This window comes from Sinohyriopsis cumingii, chromosome 6, assembly GCF_028554795.1.
Source record: "Sinohyriopsis cumingii isolate HCF-2022 chromosome 6, ASM2855479v2, whole genome shotgun sequence".
In the NCBI taxonomy this organism is placed as follows: domain Eukaryota; kingdom Metazoa; phylum Mollusca; class Bivalvia; order Unionida; family Unionidae; genus Sinohyriopsis; species Sinohyriopsis cumingii.
This window is the reverse complement of record NC_142966.1, coordinates 155,295,604-155,317,049: the sequence shown is the minus strand read 5'-3', so window position 1 is coordinate 155,317,049 and position 21,446 is coordinate 155,295,604. Positions and strand designations below refer to the sequence as shown.

The 21,446-nt window shown below is 34.3% G+C and overlaps 1 protein-coding gene across 4 annotated transcripts in view; it reads left to right on the top strand.

The window, feature by feature from the left end:
* LOC149798323 (uncharacterized) overlaps positions 1-21,446 on the top strand; it is a 106,295-nt gene extending 84,849 nt beyond the window's left edge. For 3 of the 4 annotated variants that reach the window (XM_089963461.1, XM_089963459.1, XM_089963460.1), the window contains 6 exons: positions 1,997-2,507; positions 5,471-5,911; positions 6,498-6,704; positions 9,630-9,803; positions 14,333-14,497; positions 18,640-21,446. In XM_089963461.1, the coding sequence (XP_089819587.1) occupies positions 1,997-2,507; positions 5,471-5,911; positions 6,498-6,704; positions 9,630-9,803; positions 14,333-14,497; positions 18,640-19,130 (1,989 nt within the window). In that variant the 3' untranslated portion in view covers positions 19,131-21,446. The remainder of the gene's footprint in view (positions 1-1,996; positions 2,508-5,470; positions 5,912-6,497; positions 6,705-9,629; positions 9,804-14,332; positions 14,498-18,639) is intronic. The other variant, XM_089963462.1, reaches the window with a different exon arrangement.

The window sequence follows — 21,446 nt, the reverse complement described above, 5'->3', positions numbered from 1 at the left end:
AAGATCTGAATTATGGTAATTGTAGTTGGAAGAGTTTGGAACAGCACCTACAAAAGAAGCTGCATACGAAAAAATTGGAACTGAGAAGGCATGTGGAAATAGTGCACTTAATTACTATAAGCAGAAAGATTTATTGCATGAGAGAACAGATCTAGCCCTCTGTCAGAATATGCACACTGCATGTAGCCAATACAAACAGCAGCTTGAAAAGAAAAAGGCTGTCATTGAGAAGGAAAAGAAACGATTGCACATTGAGCCAAAAATGTCAGTGGTGACAAAAAGGATTCTTACACTATCAGCTTATGAGATTAGGACAGTTGTTATTTTTGTCATTGCTTTTGAGTGCAGCTGTTCCCTGACCCACATCATCCAAGTCATGGGATGGAAGTCAGAGATGGCATTTCAAACTTTTGCCTCAGAGGCTTTTCACCCTTAAGGGTTTGGCTTGACCTGGTGGGACTTGTCCCCACAGCACAAGAGGATACATTCCCAGGTCATATGTCGGCTTCATTATGATGTGGGTTACTTTACTTATGCTGGAATGAAAATATTTTCATTGATAATGCTTACCCATTTATAATACAGCCACATCCTTCCAAACCCTTTCTGTAGGTACATTTTTAGAAAGAGCATTTACATGTGTGCCACTAGTAACCAAAAATTGATGGGATTTGGGGAGACCACTCTAGTCTGACTTTCACCTTGGCTTTCATGGTCAGGATCTCAGGTAAATATTTTAAGTTTTCTATCACACTTTACAATCTGGTATGTAAGTTAATTGCTTTTAGAAACTAAACAATGAAAGTTGGTGTGTGTGTGTGTGTGTATATATATATATATATATATATATATATATATATATATATATACAGTGGAGCCTCGTTAATCCGGACACATTCGTTCCCAGCGAATATGTCCAGATTAACGAGTTTTCTTGATAATTGAATCATGCACATTTTTTATTTTACGATATCATCACACCATATATATGTACATGTATATGCTAACTTTAAATGTAATGTACTGTATATTCAATAATGGTTGAAATAAATTAATGAATACATCTATTAATTTGTGTTTATTTCACATTATTATAACATGTGCTTGTACGTACATATACAGTAAATAGAAGTTTAGACAATTAACACATCGAACACATCACACTATGTTCATGTACATGTATGTAGTGTACATACATTTATTATGTCAATTTCCTGAAGAAGTCTGTAACCTTTGTTTGCCTGGATTCTTTGAAGCCCTATACTGTCCACAGCTTAAAAATGTCGACTGTATTTGCACAGCAAACAATAAACTGTGATTGTTACATACAATTGGTAAACAACGAAGAGGCTTAATGACACTTTTAATTTATTTACCATATGTTATGTCAAAAAGCATGGACGATTTGATCCCAGTGTGTTTATTTAATTATTAATACTCCCGTCGGCGACTAGCTAAAACAGACATTGTTCAGAATCATAATTTAGCATCTTGTAAGATTTAACTAAAATAAATATTAATTGACAGCAGTGTTTCTAATCTGGTACATGTATGAAAGCACATATTTGTATGGGAAAAATAGGTATTATGTATGAATTGAAATGAAAAACATTACCTACAATACTAAAGATATATATAAAGTTACATAATTGCCTCCCAAGTTATTGGACTTGTGTGCCAATTTTTTTCTTCATGATGGTGTTTTCCCAGGCTTTTTTTATGAATGACGACATTGTTGCATCTCTGTTAATGTTTGTAGTACAACTTTTTCCCAGTCACAGATGTGTTCCCTCTTACATCATATTGCATGACAAAACCGGTTTATATGAGATCACCCTGCTTGGTTTACTTTGCCTAAAAATGTCGAAGTACATTATCACTGAATTTGCTGTTAAGCATTTTTTTATAGGAATTTATACAATAATATTCAATGGGATTTTGATGGAAAGTGCACGAAATAAAGTGAATAAATGATGCATTTTTTGTTTCCTTTCAGACAAAGGTACGAGACCCATCTCAGCAGTCTGCTTCAAGTACAAATCTGAAATTGTCAACATCCCTTGGAGACAGCAATGAGAATATAAATGTAGAAGATCTCAGTCCAAGTTCTTCATCTGGAACTGCAAGTCAGGCACACATATTATCAAGCCCGTCTCCAGTTCAGCAGTCCCAAAGTCCCCGTGCAGTGGGCCCAGGGACCCCTCATGGTCAGTCTAGCCCAAGGACAGGGGTGTCAGCAAGTCCCAAGAACATAGGGCCCACAATTAGTGCGGCTAATTTGCGACAAGTGATTAGTAACATTGTCTCAGCCCAAGCAGGTGTTCATGCAACCAATGCTACACCAGGAGCAGTGGGGACAACACAGATTCTTTCTGCAGCACAGCTGGAACTCATACAGCAGGCTGCGGCAGAAGTCCAAGCTCAGGCTCAAGCCCAGGCTCAAGCGCAGGCTCAAGCCCAGGCTCAAAGTGTTGTGAAGCAAGGTCTGCCAGCAAAGACAGCAACTGGTGAGACATGTTTTACTATTTATTTTTTGGCACTGACCATTTAATTCCCTTTATAATTTTAATTCATTATATTGTGTCCTTACTATACAAAACTTTGAAGAAAAATGATTTGATTTGGGGTTTTTCCAGGATTGTCCTTTATTTAAATTGTTTTGAAATGGGTGCAAATTTCTAATTTGTTAAACTTGTTATAATAAAATTGAATGCTTATGATATAAATATAGAATTTCACATTTGTTGGTAATTTTGAAAGTAGAGAAAATAAATAACTTGTATCCTGGAATGTATATGCATATAAAACTAATGCAAACAATATTTTTACTATTACCTTTAGTTTTTGGAGGGTAAATTAAATTTTGTATTTAATTTAACAAAATTCTGTTTGATTTTATAATGTCTATTTCTGTCTTCTCTATTACCTAACTGATTTCTCTGTAAGAATTTTCACTGAAACTTTTAATTTATGGCCATAAGTACCGTCATTATTTGTATTTGATATGCAACAAAAGAATACTTGTGCAAGATATGGCGATAAAAAATTGGGAAGGGAAGTCAGAATCTTATTCCAGAGGACTACATTTCCAATTTTGACCAAATGGCCCAGCAAGGACATGGCAGTGAAAAATGGTCCCAAAATTATAATTTTCTTTTTGAGTTCAATTGGTCATGGACCAGAAGAGTATTATGGGATAGTCCATTATCACTGCTCTTTCTAAAATTACTTGAAGGATAGCCATGAAACTTTTTACACATTCATGTATAATCTAGTTGGTCCTAAATGAAAATTGCAATGCTTAGGCATCCAATATGGCCACAGTGGCCATCTTGAAAATCTTCTTGTTGCCACTCCTCCTGAATGGGAAGTCATATTAAGATTTTTTTTTACCAGATATCTAGTTGGCCCTAATTGAAAATGGTGTTGGTATGATAGCAACTATTGCTGACATTGGCCATCATGAAAATCTTGTTATTGCTACTACTTCTGAATGGATGGTCATGTCAACATGGGGTTTTAACTAAAAGACTTTTCCAATTGGTCCCCAATGAAAATGAAGCTGATTTGATTGAGATATGGTTGCAAGGATATCCATCTTGAATATCTCCCTGTTGCTACTCATCCTGAACGGAAAACCATATCTTCATGGGATTTTATACCAGAAGATTTATGATGACAGTTTGGTCCAAAATAAAAAGTGGTGTCAAACTGATAACCAAAATTTCCACTATGACAGCCATGTTGACAGTCTGATTGCCACTTTCTCAAAAGAAAGTCATATTGACCTGCCAGAAGACTCATTATGAGATCTAGTTGGTCCAAAATGAAAAAGGTGCAGATCTGACATACAGCATCGCCACCATGTCATCCATTTTGAAAATCTTGCTATATTACTCTTCCTGAATGGGAAGTCATCCATATTGTGTTTTTCCAAAAGACTTCAACTGATGTCTAGCTGGCCCTAAATGAAAATAGTGAAAATCTTGCTTTTGCTTAAAAAATATTAAACATGGACTCAGCACTCGGTAGCTTAAAGAAAAAAATGGTCTTTGTTTGAATTTTTGAAATTATTTTTACCCATTTGAATATCAGTCCCTTTCTGTGTAAAAGTTTGGTTGTTAATGAAATTTTACTTTTTCAGTAATGAATTTTAGCTATCCAGGATATTAGATCCTTGGGAAGTGTCATCCCCTATATGTTATTACATAATTATGATATCCTGTTTTACAATATTTAACCTTTCCCTAAGTTTCCTATTGAGGTCCAGGGTCAAGGTCAGTGTTACTGAAAGAAGAATGTCTTTTGCACAGTAACTTTAGTTTTACACCACAGACCTGTACTAAGCTTTGTGGCTGACTTCACATGCAGAAAGGAAGAAGCCTATTGATTTTGGTTGGTAAAAAAGTCAAAGGTTAGTGTCAGTATGGCTCAAGAATGAAAAATAATTATACACAAATATTTCAGTTTTCAACATTGTACCTTTGCTAAAGTTTTTGTATTGCTTGTACTTTGGGTAATAATAAAATCTATTCATTTTGGAGTTAAATGGTCAAAGGTCAAGGTCACTTAACTATAAGAATAAAAGAAAACATTCACATATTAATTTTAGTTCTAGATCCCATACCTTGACCAAGTTTGTGGATGGCATGCACATAGGGTCAGAAAGAGGTCAATAGTAATTTTTTTAATTAAAAGGTCACGGTCATTGTGATTAAAACAAAACTTGATTTTACACAATAACATTTCTTATAGTGTATGTTACTTGGCCAAACAGTGTGAATGACTTGCTCTTTGACTAAGCAAACAAATTAGATTTTGGTTTCTAAACAGCAAATGTCAAGGTCTTGGTAATTCATGTAAGAAAATAATAGTTCTGTACAACTTTATTTCAAGACTGCATCTCTTGACCAGAGGTCAAGGTCCTTAAGACATGTTGGTCAAGAATCTGCAGAGTGAATTATACCCAACTAGTGCCTACGTAGAATACTACATAACACAATGCAGATATATACATGGTTATAAGCAACCCTCAAAAACCTCTAAAAAAATTTAAAAAAGCCTAAAAACTAAAGAAAACGTAAATAATTCTAAAAAACCCTCAGAATTAGACAAATTGATGAACCACCCTTACCCCCTCCCACAAAAGTACTTTGTTGCATACATTTTTTCCTTTGACTTACTTAGCAGTCAAGAAAGCACGCACATTTATTAACTTTTGCAGGTATTTGTTTTTTAATTATGTATTAATTTTTACTTTATCTTTATTTTCATTTTATTGAGAAACAAACTCAAAACATTACATTATTAGATTTTTAATAAATGTTATGCTCACCATGAAGATAATCTTGTCACAGCTTTGTCTTGAACCAAAACATTTTTAAAAAAACCTCAGATTTTAAATCGAATTTCATTTGTAACCCTGTATATAACATACCATTTATGGTAGTTTTGTTTCTTAACATTTCAGACACAAAATCTCAGGTCCATGTTAAACCTGATACGCCAACAGGCAAACCAAGGTCAATCTCATTAGAGCTTCTCCAAAATCAAGCACGTGTAAAAACTTTATCCCCTGTTGGCTCACCACAAACAGCAACACAAGGTATCAAACCAGAGCTGCTTTTACAGAGGCAAACATCCCTCCTGGCTGGTCAAGGTCAGGGATCACCTCAAACACCTCAGTCACCTCAGGCAACAGTAACAGTTGCCATGGTAACAAAAGTGGTAACCTCATCAACTACAACCAATGCAGCCCCAGGGTTAGCTGGAGTTAACCCCCTTGTTGCTAGGCTGGTGACCCCTGCACCTGGTAGCCAGATGATGTCTGTTAGCAATCTGCTTGCAGCGCAGAGGTTACAGCAGCAAGGGCAGGTTCCACGTGCCACCGCTACTGCCTTCAAGATACAAGGTAAGGACAAAGTTTATGGACAGCCAATACAACAAATCCTACAATCAGTTATTGCCCCCTAATTATTCCAACATTACCCACGAGAAGGCTGTTTATGAATAAAGTAAACTATGATTACTCAAACTTGTTTGAGATTTGCATAATGTTGGTAAGACATCATGACAATTTTCCTGTGTACTAATTTATGAGATTTTTAAGATATTTCTTCCAACTGTATCTACGATATAGGTACTTCATAGAGCATGGATATTAGTCTTCACTGGGTTTTTAATGTAAAATGATGATGACATATGTACAGTGAAAAACATAACATGTATTAACATTTCATATATATATATATATATATATATATATATATATATATATATATATATATATATATATATATGTATGACATGTTTTGTTTGTGTGCTCATTGTATACACAGATTTGTAAGAGGAAGAAGTTCATATCTCTTTTCTGTTTATAATTTATAATTATCAAAAGATTTAAATTTGTATTTTGGATTCTCTGTACAGATCCATACAGAATTGTTAAATAATTTATATTACTTCAGTCAACTTAAATTCTTGTTGTTTCTCCTCAGGCGGAAATGTACTGCAGCCAATTACAGGAGGTAAACCTATCCATTTGACAGGCAAGCCAATGACCCAAGCCAAGGGTCAGTTGATACAGTTAGCTGGCAAGGGTCAGTCCCATTTAGGTCTTATCCAGACCCCGCAGGGGACTATCAGCATCATTCCCCAGTCAGGGACTGCAGGGCTAGTAACAATAACACAACCCAATGTACAAGGTAATTGCCTTATTTAATTTGATAAATGCCCATCTCTTGTTTTGTAGCTGTCAACTAGCCATAGTGATGGCTATGGACCTTAGAATACAACTATAGAGGCAGATTTACTGACCTCAACAAAATAGTCCAACAACAGTTAAGATTAAGATGATTGGAGAAAGTAGGGGTTCTTTGGCTAGCAGTTGTTTTCAGTATCGTTCCGTATGCAAAGAATGGAATATCTTTAATGCTTGTTGATGTAGGCTAATGAACAAAATGTGACCTCATGAAATTTAACCTGTTGGTATGGCAGTATGCAAACTTCTAGTGTTAGAAAGGGGTGCTAATTTTTGTTATCATAAAAACAATTAGATTTATTGGCTTTCATCCACAGGGATATTACTTAGATTGGTTTTGAGTTCAGTATGTTAAATATTCATTCAGGTTTATGACTAGTCTATCATTTATTCCAATGTACATATGCTGATTTTTTTTTGGTGTTATTTAAATATAATTTGTTTTATTTTATGGAAACCTATAAAGGTGTGCTTGTGTTTTGAATAAAGTTTTTTTGAAGAATGGTTAGACATTTTGGAAGGTGGTTAGTGATGAATAAACTTATTATCAAGCTTCTATGGACTTGTTTTTTCTGTAATATATGTTTAAGAGGTACTTCAATGGCAATGCCACAGCAAGATATGATTACATCATGTTCAGGATAGTGGACTTGCCAACCTTTTTCTCTTATACCCTGGAACCACATGTTAGAATTGAATTGTTAGATGCCGCAGTGTCTAGAAATAAAAATTTAAAATAATTGGCATACCCCTTAAATTGATAAAGGGGCTTTCCAGATATGTAATCTTTTTGATTTTTGTCAAAGTGATTTACCTCCAGAAAGATTATTATGACCATTGTTTGAATATTTTTCTGTCTTTTAGAAATTCCATTACCTACATATACCCCTGAATAATGTATACAAGATTATCTTTTCTAAAAATGTTCATGCATACCATATATACTCACTTATAAGACTTATAAGTTGAGTCAAACTGCAAACAGCAAACAGCTGCCTCACTTGGCGCTCAGCATTAAGAGGTTAGTGTTAGGACTGGTCAGCCTGGTGTCAGGATAATATGACTGGGTGGGACATCATGCTACATGTCTGCAGCATGATGCCTCAGTGCTAGACATCACTATAAACTGTCACACTGCAGACATTGTAGTGATATGACTGAAATTGTTTTAAAGCTACATCAAAAATCTTAATCACACTCTGTTATGTATATTTGATTTCATTATATCTGATTTAATATATATTTATTTCAATTAAACTGTTTGTCAGTTTTTTTTAAAAAATTATTTTTCATTACATGATATTGTAAAGTAAATTTATTCACTAGAGATGATACTTTTTTTTAGAAAATAGTTTGACCTTGATTGTTAGTTTATAAACACCAGGTGTTGATCTAAATCCTGAACTTGTTTCAGAATTTGTAGCAACCTTCGTAAACAAGTTCTGTTTTATTTAAAAATAATTGGTTGTTTCCAAGGTTATGATGGGACCTTATCTTTAAGATATAAACACTTTTTTTTTCTTTCTAAGAGTAAAACTGATTGGATTTTGTCGAGTCACACTGGGTAAACGTGAGCTGTAACAAGGACTTGCTTTTATAAACTTCTAGAAGATGATCAAGTGAGCCTTGTTTACATTTTAGAAAGCCCTTATAACCCATGTTTTGGAGAATTGATCAGTAGAAGCTGGGCTGTTAAACTGTTGTATGTTGTGCTGTCTGGAGTTATTTCAAATTACTTGCTTTGGAGTTATTTCAAATTACTTTGATTCAAAAGGATTAATTCTGTTTTTTTTCTGGAAAATACGGGTGCTCATGTAATATTGTGGAACAAGGACATTTAAAAAAAAAATTATTCAGCTATCCAAAACCAGAGTGATAATTTTTATTTGCACAAGGAACTGTAGACTTCAACACTACAGACTGCAGCATACATCATCGTCTTCCATCTTGGATTCTTCATCAGGATTCGAACGTGAAATCAGTAGAATATTTTGATATTAGGACTATTAAAATTTTATGGTTGGATAATTCTCAGATTATTTTTGGATTTTATTCTATGAAAACATAAATTCGTATTTTTTTATTTTACAGAATTTTTTCAGGGAAATAAATATTTTTTTTTAAAGCTTAATGTTTTCACTCTTTCTTGTGTTACAGTTTATTGGAGCCTAAACAAGTGACATAACACACACACACACACAAACAGCAAAAATCATGATCTGCCTTAACATAATGTGCCTGCAGATCAGGGTTAATGATTACTCCTGAGAAACTGCACAGACCAAGATCTGCAGGTGCATAATTTGCTGGCAGATCTTGGACTTTGCAGAGTGCAGTTGGACTCATCTCACAAGCGAGTATATATATGATATCTTTCACTTGTGTAAATACTTTGCACAATCACACATAATTAAACAAATTTAGGTTACCAGAACACAATCAGTTTTGGGGACCTCTCCGAATATAAAAATATCCCATTTGGTCAAGTTTGGTTCAATAGAATTTTTAGCTAGACATTTTGCGTAAAACGTAGTGCGATGTACTGATGGTCAGTCAGTTGGACAGCACAGAACCAATGTTTCTTTCCTTGGCATCATGGATTTAGTTTTTTTAAATGTTGTGGGGTTTTATCCACAGATTTCTTAAATGTAAAAGTTATGCTTAAGTATAAAAAAAACCTATTCAATCTTCTTGAAAATTTTCTGCACATACATGGCTTTGTTCAAAGCACGTAAGCGTGCTATTTTGTAATTACTACTCATTTTTTGAAATGCACAAATGGAGGTGAATAGTTAACATCTTTTAAAAAGTATAAATATTTATTACTTTTTTAAATGAAAGAAAGTAAAAAGTGACATTTTACACCCAGGCGCTGGTACACCACCAGCCAACAGTCCAGACCCATCATCAAAAGAGGCAACTTCTACTCCAACCTCACAGCCAACAACTCAGTCTGCAGTTAACTCCCCTAAGACTGCTCAGAGTAACCAAGGAATAGTTCTATCCCAGCTGGCACCTGGCAGTCTAACTCTCAGGCCAGGGGGTAGGTTTTACTTGGTCAATTTGTCTAGTTTTGTTTAATTTCTCAACATTATTTCTCCAATTTTGCTTTGAGCTGTTACTTTTAACAAGATATAATTATTTTTTTTTAAGTTGAGATAGTGAGAAGGACATAGTTTTCATTTTCAGTTAGATTTATTTCCCTTAGTATTAGGTCTCCATCTTTGGATCAGCATTTCCAAGAAATTCCTTTACAATTTGAAAATAAACAAACTGCAACTTTTGTTAGTCATTATAGTGAATTTTGTTTGACGTATTTTAGAAGATGGTTTACTTCTGTAGAACTCATAATCTTGAATGAAAATATCAGTAAACAAATAAGAAATTTTGTTCCACATGTCTACAATCACTTAATTAGAAAATTATATTTAAATTGATATTTAAATTTATTATTTATGAATACTGTAATAAAAGATACATGATTCTACTCTTAGACTTTTATAATGTAGTTTAAAATATTTTTGTTTCTCTTATGAAGACGCTTTTCAGTTCTCTTCTTGTTAATTTTTAACTTTTAAACAAATTATGTATGCACTAAAGATATTAAGCAGGTTATTTTTTAGGCAGGCTTACTTTTAAAGACAAAACTCGGTAGTAGTTGGATGCCTTCTTTATGAGGTTGTCTTAAGATTGAATTTCTATAATATTATTATGATTAGTACATGTAATACTAATTTGTAACTGATTATGGAATAGAAATTTGAATAGTATTGATTACTTGTTATAATGCCTTTCATTATAATGCATTTCTGGATTTTATGTAGTATAACTATGGGCCCTGTAACAAAATTAAGAACAACAGCAAAATCATAAACTTGAACTATTTCAATATCCTTTAACTGCAAATTATGTGAAAACCAATGTGTTTCTGTTAGTTTATCAAAGGTATGACAATTTGAGTTGAAAGAAAAAATATGAAGCATTGTATTATATTTTCTTTTATTTTGAAATTCTTATTATTTGACAAAAATAAATACCCAGATACCATAAAGTGAAAACATGTTTAAATTAGATAAAGTAATACTTTTTGTTTGACAAAACATTTAGTTTGTTCTCTGTCCCCTCTCCTGCTACTGACATGTACATGCATTGGTTTATTTTTTATCAGTCTCACTGATACAGTTCAGTACATAATGCAATCAACAGTAATGGACTCCAGCTACTGCATTATAATGAAAGAGAGCTGTCCTTCTAAAAGTCAATTTTTTTTACTTCACCTGGCCATATGGCCAAGTGAGCTTATGGCATAGCCCTTAGTCTGTCACCCATATTGTGTTATGCATCTTTGTCCGTCCATCAACAATCGCTTTTTACTACTCTAAATTTGATTTTAATCAAACTTGGAACATGGGTGTATATCATCAATATCTTGGACAAGTTTGATAATGACTCGTGCACAATAAGGATGTTTGACTTTTTTTGTTACCACTCAGGAGGTCCTATTTCTGATCCGATTTAATCAAATTTGAAACATTACATGATCTAGATCTTGGATAGGGTCAATTATGAACACGATCCGCTCATATTAATGATGTAATCTTAAATCTTGAAATTTCAATTGACATAGCTTGTTACCACGCTGAAAGGCATGTTTGTAATCCGATTTTGATCAAGCTTGGATTACATGCTTTTATTATTAAGATTTTTGACAATTTCATTAGTGAGCAAAATCCATGTAAAATAAATGAGATTATGTGGCATGTAATTGACTGAGCTTATCATCACTCTGAAAGCCATAATTCTTATCTGATTTAGACTTGTATCAGTAAGTTATATTTTTTTAAATTATGAACAAGATCTACAGATTTTAATGAGATGATCTTGCATATGACCACTTCGGTATCCTAAGTGGTGAGAGTGTCTGCCTCCAATGCAGGAGGTCACCGGTTCAAACCCTGGCTGAGTCATACCAAAGACTTAAAAAAATGGTGCTAGCAGCTGCCTGACTTAGCGCTCAGCATTAAGAGATCAGTGTTAGGACTGTTTGGCCTGGTATTAGGATAATGTGACTGATTGGAGCACGATGCTCCATTGCTGGACATCAGTATAAACTGCCACACTGCACTCAAGGTAAAGAGTACTGGCCAGTTTGTGATAAGCAGCAATTTTTTATAAATGGGTTCTAAGTGGGAGTGATTACTGTTTATACAGATTACATGCTAGGGATATGGTACAATGGTGGTCCAGAATCTCCCTCACCCTATTTTTTTTTTCTTTTTATGAGTACTGAAACACGATAGTGTCTGGGAGATGGGGGATGGGAGCAAAACAGATTCTTTTTTGTAAGTCATATTATAGGAGGTATGAAACAGGCCTATGTCATCAAGAACTTGGTTGAGTATGATTATGGGTGAAATTCATGTATATTATTGAAGTGACCTTACATCTGACCGAGTTTCTAAATAATCTAGCAGCTATACTTCTGATCTAAATTTTAATCAGAGGTATTTAAGAGTCTTATAGTTTCATCATGTTTTCAATTAGTTCGATTAGGAGCAAGATATATGCATATTAATGAGATAACTGTGTATGTGATTGGCTGCACATTTGACCTCTCTAGAGACTGAAGTCCAGTTGAAGCTTGCTCCACCTTAAGCTTACCATATGTACTCTCTTATAAGTTGAGTCCAGCTGCAAACTGCATAGACCCTGATCTGACATTGCATAATGTGCTGGCAGATCTGGGTCTGTGCAGTTTCTTAGTAGTAATCGGTAGAACAAACAACATACACCTTTGTCTGCAGGTGCATTATGATGTGGCAGATCAGGATCTTTGTTGTTTGCAATTTGACTCTACTTGTAAGTGAGTATATACAGTATATTCATCATTGTCATACACAGGTGCAATAATGAGTGAAATCAATATATATATATATGTATATATATATATATATATATATATATATATATATATATATATATATATATATATATATATATATATATATATATATATATTAATGAGATATCTTATTGGTTGAGCTTATTGTTGCTTTAGATCTAGGAACTAAATTTCTCATCCCATTTCTTTAGAACTTGGTAAATTGGTTTGTATCATCAAGATCTTTTATGTCAATTATGAGCATAGTAATTCTGATTTTATCTTTGCAAAAATTTTATTATATGCTTATAGTAAATAAGTAAAATCAACATGATTCGGGAGATAGTATACCACGGTTGGTTTTTTCCTTCAATTCTACATAAGCCTGCTTTGTGAAATGTTATGTTGGCAGGTGTGAATGTGTGTGTGTGTGTAATTTGGATTTGTAACATAGCTTTAACGATTTTTCAATCATATCGCTATGATGTCTGCAGTGTGGCAGTTTATAGTGATGTCTAGCATGGGGGCATCATGCCGCAGACATGTAGCATGATGTCCCACCCAGTCACATTATCCTGACACCAAGCCGACCAGTCCTAACACTAATCTCTTAACGCTGAGCGCCAAGTGAGGCAGCTGTTAGTACCATTTTTGTAAGTCTTTGATATGACTCAGCCAGGGATAGAACCCACGACCTACCACATCTGAGGCAGACGCTCTAACCACTAGACCACCGGAGCAGTTTGGCAGGCTTGAAATATGAGACCGACATGGGAATCTTGCTAGGACAAACTGTCTATTTAAAGTCATCTTCAGTGTGGAATGAATTGTTGCCCATGTATTTGTTACTTGTTTAGAGTATAATATAAAAGTTGGCAAAAGTAATTTCAGAGTAATTATTGTCTTTAAAATCATATGAAAACATTTCAATTAACCTTGGATTTTTCTTGTTGTACAATAATACTTATGTTTCTTTAAAAAGGATTTTGAAGATGTTTCTGATAAATTACTTTAACATTGCTAAAAGAACCAAACAACTGTCTGTTAATTGGATATAAATACACATGGACTTTTCTTGAATCTTTTGTGTCTGGTGAATGTTCAGTAATATAATTTTGCAATTCAAGCAATGATAAAGAATAATTTAAATTTTAGGTCAAAACTTTAAACTGTTACATTTTGCATCTAAATTGCAAACAAATTGCACCACTTTTTCAACAATTAAAGATAAGACTTTAAGCTTTTGGTTCGGAGTAGACTGTGACACAGAAAACTCTGATTATTATGGAGATAGATATAATGAAATATCAGATGGTATGTAGCTTACTGCAGAGTCCCTTCCATTGTTTTATTAATATTTTTTCTTGGTTATAATGAAATTCATTTGTAAGGATGAGATTTTTTTTCCTTGGGCTTTTATGTATCTGGAACTTAGTGAATTTGGATATTTTGCAAGAGTCATAAAAAATATCAGCCCAGTAGTTTGGTGCTAAGCAGATTGTGGTATGTTTGAGGCAGACATAAATTGAGAAATGAGAGATGTGCAGAAACTATGTAGCAATGTTGCAGAAAAGAATTTTGCATTGTTGCTCATGCCTTGGGAAATTTATGAAACTTATTGACAAAGAAAACACTCAACCCATTCCATCTGAAATGAGACTTCAGTGTATATTCTCTGTTCATTATTTCAGGAAGTCTAGTGACCTCTCAAGGGAAGATAGTAGCCACTGGTCAATCTGGCCTGTTTCCTGCCCAGTTATTGGTTCAACAGGCAGCAGCTGGGGGTCTCAAAACCCTGACCCCTGAGGCTCTTCAGTCCCTCACAAGTCTAACGGTCTCCACTGCAACATCACAACGTAAGTAGAACTGTGCCTATGATTCAATAGGCAACTTCTACATTAAAAAGTAAGTAGAAGTGTGCCCAGGTTCCAGTAGGTAACTTATACATCAAAAAGTAGGTAGAACTATGCCTAGGATCCAGTAGGTAACTTCAACATCAGAAAGTAAGCAGAACTGTGTCTAGGATTAAGTGCATAACTACAGCATCACAAAGTAAGTAGAACATTATCAAGGATCCAATAGGTAACTAAAACATTACAAAGTGAATAGAACTTTGCCTGGGATTCAACAGGTAACTAAAACATTACAAAATAAGTTGAACTCTGCCAATGATCAAATAGGTAACTACAACATTACAACTGCATGGGTTCAAGTCTCAGGTTCAGCCAATGTGGGTATGTGAGAAAGCTTGCCAGTAGCTTCTCGTGGGTCGGTGGTTGTTTCTGGGGTTTTCCAAAGTTATTCCTCCACCATTGATACTGGCTGCCATGTATAGCCTATCTTGTGCTGAAAATTGGCGTTAAACCCTACAACAACAACAACAACAACATTACAAAGCAAGTAGAGCTTTGCCTGGGATCCAGTAGGTAACTACAACATCACCAGGTAAGTAGTATGTTACCTTTGATCAAGTATTTAACTCCAGCATGACAAAGTAAGTAGACCTTTGCTTTGGATTCTGTTGGTTGTTGTTGTTGTTGGGTTTAATACCATTTTTCAGCACACGATACTTAAATGGCGGCCAGTATAAATTGTGGAGGAAGAAGAACCTGGGAGAACCCCGGAAAGAACCACTGACCCATGAGAAGCTACTGACAAGCTTTTTCACATACACACATTGGCCAAACCAGAGACTAAAACCCACACAGACAGAGGTGAGATGGCAGTGATCTGTAATGGAGAGCGCTTTAGACCACTCGGCCACTCAGGGTCCCAGTTACGTTGGTAACAACAACATTATGAAGTGAGTAGAACTTTGCTTTGGTTTCACTTGGTAACAACAACATTATGAAGTGAGTAGAACCTTGCACAAAATTCAGTAGGTAACTACTGGATCACAAAGTAAGTAGACATTTGCATTGGATTCAGTAGGTAATTACAGCATCATGAAGTAAGTAGAATTTTGCATTGGATTCATTAGGTAATTACAGCATCACAAAGTAAGTAGAACTTGGCATAGAATTAAATAGGTCATTATAGCATCACAAAGTAAGTAGAACTTTGCTTAGGATAAAATAGGCAATTACAGCGTCACAAAGTAAGTAGAATTTTGCATAGGATTCAGTAGGTAATTACAGCATCACAAAGTAAGTAGAACTTGGCATAGGATTAAATAGGTAATTACAGCATCACAAAGTATGTAGAACTTTGCATAGGATTCAGTAGGTAATTACAGTATCACAAAGTAAGTAGAACTTGGCATCGGATTCAGTAGGTAATTACAGCATCACAAAGTAAGTAGAACTTGGCATAGGATTCACAGCATCACAAAGTAAGTAGAATTTTGCATAGGATTCAGTAGGTAATTACAGGATCACAAAGTAAGTAGAACTTGGCACAGGATTAAATAGGTAATTACAGCATCACAAAGTATGTAGAATTTTGCATTGGATTCATTAGGTAATTACATCATCACAAAGTAAGCAGAATTTTGCATAGGATTCAATAGGTAATTACAGCATCACAAAGTAAGTAGAACTTGGCATATGATTAAGTAGGTGACCACAGCATCACAAAGTAAGTAAAATGTTTTGTAGGATTCAGTAGGTAATTACAGCATCACAAAGTATAAAGTAGAACTGTTCTTAGGATTCATCATGTTACTACATTTACCTGTGTGTATACCTGGCAGAGAACAACATACATTTTTATCTGTCATCACATAATGTACCAGGAAATGTGTCAAGTCTGTGCTGATAGTCATTAGTCTTGTTGATGATAGACCAGGGTCTGTGTTTTTTGTTTAAAATCATGTAGAATGAACAGCAAAGCAAGTACATTTATAGGTCAGTGCACTGTGTGATGACAGCTCTAGGTCTGTGCATTTTGGTTAAAATATACATAGAACGAACAGTGAATACTCAAATCAGTAAGCACATCTTGTGAAATCAATAAGTAAATCTGCAGAAATAGCACATCAGATTTATATATCTATCATAGTTTTCTGTAAATCTTCTATCTAAATTGCCACATTTTTTAAATAAAACCAATTTTGACAAGAAAAATAAGCCATGAATACATCAATTTTAAATAATTGGACAGTTTAACAGCTTTAATTTTGATCATGAAAAATTTCAATACATTGGCTTCTTTCCTCTATGTTAATGCAATTATAACCAAACAAAGTCTTTTAGTATGCTTACAAAGGATACTTATGTTGTAATATAAGTCTTGCTGATTATGTGAAGGACACACTTTCCAGACTCATGCATACCTCCTGAAGGATGGACCAGAGTATATAACCTGCAAGTGCCCTCTTACAGTGGAACACATTCTTGTCGAGTGGATTGCCTTCCACATTAGTTTTTATGTGAATTGAGTTAAGAAACTTTATGATCATGTGCCACCTGTGAAAATCTTGGATTTTTTTTATATAGTGAATATGGCTTATCTAAAAAGGTTTGACGATATTTGAAGTATTATATATATTTCAACTTAATCCTTTATTATATATGCCTTTTACAGATTTTAACATCAGTACCTTCTAACTTTTATTTTGCAGTACTTCATGTTCATGTTTATTTGAAATGGTTTAGCTTCCTACAGTTGTTTTGCTGTTCTTTACTTTTCCATTTTTAGAAATTACATTTTAATTGATACTATATAGTCAGTATGGTGCTGATATGCTGTTAAACTCTAATACATACCACCATGTTGGCCAGTTCTGTGTGTTGGGTAATTCTGCGCAACCATATGTCATTTCTGTAAACTTTGAATCACGTGCTATTTTGGGTAAAAAATCCATTTGTATCAAGAAAGAACGATCATACTTTAATTAAGAAAAGTGATATTCATAAAGTGTACAAAAATATATCACATTTTGACTTGAAAGGCATATGAAAACGTGAGTTCTAAATGTCAGCAAAAAGACCCACTTCATGACCTTCTTAAACCTGTAACCCAGAAAATCCTATTTACTATGTATCTTTTAGAATCATACAAATAAATACATTATATAAAAGATGGAAATGTATACCTTAAATAATTATGCATCTTAATCCAAGTTTCCAATTTTGCAAGAAGTTGTCCCACAAGTACAGTATCGTCTGCAACCCAATGTATCAACTTGCTGCAAGAACGAATTTCCCCAGCGTATAGTCTGTTTCTAAATTCTTTATTAATTTTTCCCCATAAACAAGACGTTGTAAACATAATAGATCATAATCATTGTTGTTTCTCTTCCACATAAAAGTTTATTTTTTATCAAATGTTGAACTTTACTAATTTTGTTACAAGATCGGTTTAGTTTGCTTAATATCTCTTGCCATTTATTGGCATTGTTACGTTGAATTTTATAAAACTAGCTATAACCAGACCTATTACTCGACTGAACTGCTGACAGAAACAGTCCAAAGTAATGTGTTTCATTTATATAGCCTGATAGATAAACATTACATCTTTTCAAAGCTGTGCGCAGAATAGGCCGACATATCGCGAGTCATGAAAACACGGGGGTGGTATCCCGTGTGTCCAGAATTAATTATTTTGAACAGAATATTCTGGTGAGGATTGCCTCTTTTCAAATGGTAAGCATTGCAATATTTTATGTTTATCAATCGGTCGAATTCGGTATGCCTTTTGTTTCAATTCTTGGAGACGGAAACCTTAAGTGCGCAGAAATGCCAGATAGCATTGTACATGCGTGCATACATTCATATTACTCTCTTGTTATTAATAAGAAATAAATATGTATGACCTTTGTCCTTTAACTGAATTTTTAAAAATGGAGGAAAAGTGATGACTGGAAGTTTTATAATGCATAATAATGTAAAAATAGGTTGTTAATGTAAACTGTCTCCTTTTGAGATGAACCAGACTAAATTTTTTTTCTTTAAAGGTGACCAAGAGAAACTGGTATTGATTAAATATATAAATAATGTGCTTGTGCCTAATTCATAGGTGTGGCAAAAAATACACAGTGGTGATTTTTCTTTTGCAGATCCCACCAGTTCATCACCAATAATTGTCAGCTCAACTGGAGGGAAACCTGCACATAATGTTCAGGTTGTAAGAACGGTATTATCACATCAAACTGGTATCAGACCAGGTCAGCCAGCAACAATTTTGATATCCCAGCCTGCATTACAACAGTCTGGGGCAACAGTGCTGTCATCTGCTCAGATGCTGCAGAATGCTGGAGCCAAAGTTCAGGGGAAGGTGACTCCAAGAGGAAAGCCCCAGCCAGTATATGCAAGAATTATAACTCCTCCCCCTGGAATCAATGTAAAACTGACCAATGTAGCATCAACAGTGCCTCAGACATTGCCAAGCCAGAGTGTAGCACTGTTACAAACCGTTAATAAGATTCTCATGGCAGAGGCAGCAGGGTCTACGGCCTCTTTAGCTATGACAAGTAGTGCCCAGCCACAAGTTACCATCCAAGCTGATGTACAACAAATCAAGAAAGAGCAGGGAGAACAAAAACAGTAATATGTGGACTTTCAAAGTACAGATAAACCTTTATGTAATACATAGTCAAGGAACTAAGTTTATCCATTGCAAACTGTTGTCTGCAGATTCAGTACTTACAGAAATTATAACAATTATAAACTGTACTATGACATTCTTTATGATACAGGTCACTCTCCATCGAATTGTGTGCACTTAGACAGGACAGGTTTCACTTTTCTTTAATGTATTTAATGAGTCTGAGATTTTACACAAGTTATCAAAAGTGAAATTAAGTAATGGAAGATATATTTACAGATGCAGTAAAGATTGTTTATTACATTCTTGGATACAGCATTTACTCAGTGTGAATATTATAATTTAATTTCTCGGGTCAAAATCCCTAATTACTATGTATTCTAATAGCTCTATTATAATGTTCCTTTGTTACAATATTTAATTAGGTCATTGTTTCCCAGAGACTGCAAGACTGAGTAAAAATCCTCTTGGTGTCAGAACTGGGGCTCAGATTGAGTGAGAAAAATCCTTGGTGTCAGAACTGGGGCTCAGATTGAGTGAGAAACAATCCTTGGTGTCAGAACTGGTGCTCAAATTGAGTGAGAAATAATCCTTGATGTCAGAACTGAGGCTCAGATTGAATGAGAAACAATCCTTGGTGTCAGAACTGGGACTCAGATTGAGTGAACAAAAATCCTTGGTGTCTGAACTGGGGACAGAATAAAAATTTGGGGGTCTCTGATGTACAAAATAAAGGTAAACAGAAATACTGTGGGTATGGCATTTCAGTTGTGTGGTCCGCCTGAGACAATCCTGTCATTACAACGTTTATATCACCTGATGTGTCAAAGTCAGATAAACAATGGCAGTTTTTTAATATAGGAAAGGTGTAAAATAAAAGACACTGGGTACCAAAGCATTTTAATTACAAATCATTCAGATTGTGTTCAGATTGCGTTGCAGACTACTTCGTAAAGGCAAGGTTTAGTGAGTTTGGACCTGTTATTACCTGTGATAGCAGTGCTGCTCTTCCCCTAGCTATGGTACATAATGGGTTACACCAAATTGGGTCTAGTAATGAGGATGTTCATTTCTTGAATTATGTTAATTCTAACAGTGACACTGTCATATTTGTGATACCAACAGTTGAGGATATTGTTAGTGAAATGAGCAATCGCGTGGAAGCAGCCAATTTTTCTGCTGCTGGAAGTGATGAGGACGACAGTGAATCAGTACCAGCCATTGTACGAGGTTCATGCTCTGTATGAGCATTTGCATGTCATTGAAAATATATCAACCAAAAATGTCAGTCATAAAACACAGATGACTAATGACAATTTCTTTCCAGTAAAAAAAATTAAAGACTAACTTACTAGTGATTAAGTTAATGAATAGAGATGTTAGCACATAAAAAAGTGATTGTTATGATTCACACCAGCTGGTGCATGCATGTCAGCACTTTTATTGGATGTTAGTATTTTTTCTTAGAGATAACATTTAGTTTTACAAGAGTATTTTGTTTGAAAATTTTATTTACCATTACATATGAGTTTTTACGGTAAACATACCAGTATGAACTGTTTACTACATGTATATCCAGTGTCATCAACATCAACAAATACATACTTTGAAAACTAAGCAATACATATGGATATAATGTTATTCAGTTATAACAGTCAAAACAACTGCCCCTGTGAAATGTTGTAAACAATATTTACTGATATTTGATTTTGTCAGTCTCACTTTAGTGGAAAAGTTGTATGTAGTCATAACTTTTCTGACAATGGCATGAACAGTTTTTGTCAAACTTTTGCATAAAGTCCTTCACTTGGGAGGATTGAAATGCAATGATTTTCTTGTCCTAATAACTAAATACTGTTGATATAGGTATCTTGATGAGTTGATGACCAATGTGGAATTGTTTTGATATTTTCATGTAGGTAAATTCCTATTGGCTAGATTTAAAGGGTATTGTGAAATGATGAAAGATTGATAATTTGAAATGAGCTATAATTAACATTGTTAAATATTGACCCATTATGTAATTACAATATCATGCCTTTGTAGATTAATTTAGTTTTTTGCTAAATGATATGAGCTTAAATTCACATTGTTAAATATTGACCCATTATGTAATTATAATATGCCTTTATAGATTAATGTCGTTTTCACAAAGTATTGGTAAAGTAATTGTTATTTTTGTCTGTAGACTTGTAATAAAGAAACAGACTTTGGCATATATATAAATACAAATGAGCTTTGTTTTTTTAAAAATCAAGAATTCTGTTATTCTTATGTTAACCTAAAAATTAAACTAACCTAAAACAGTTTGGTCATCAA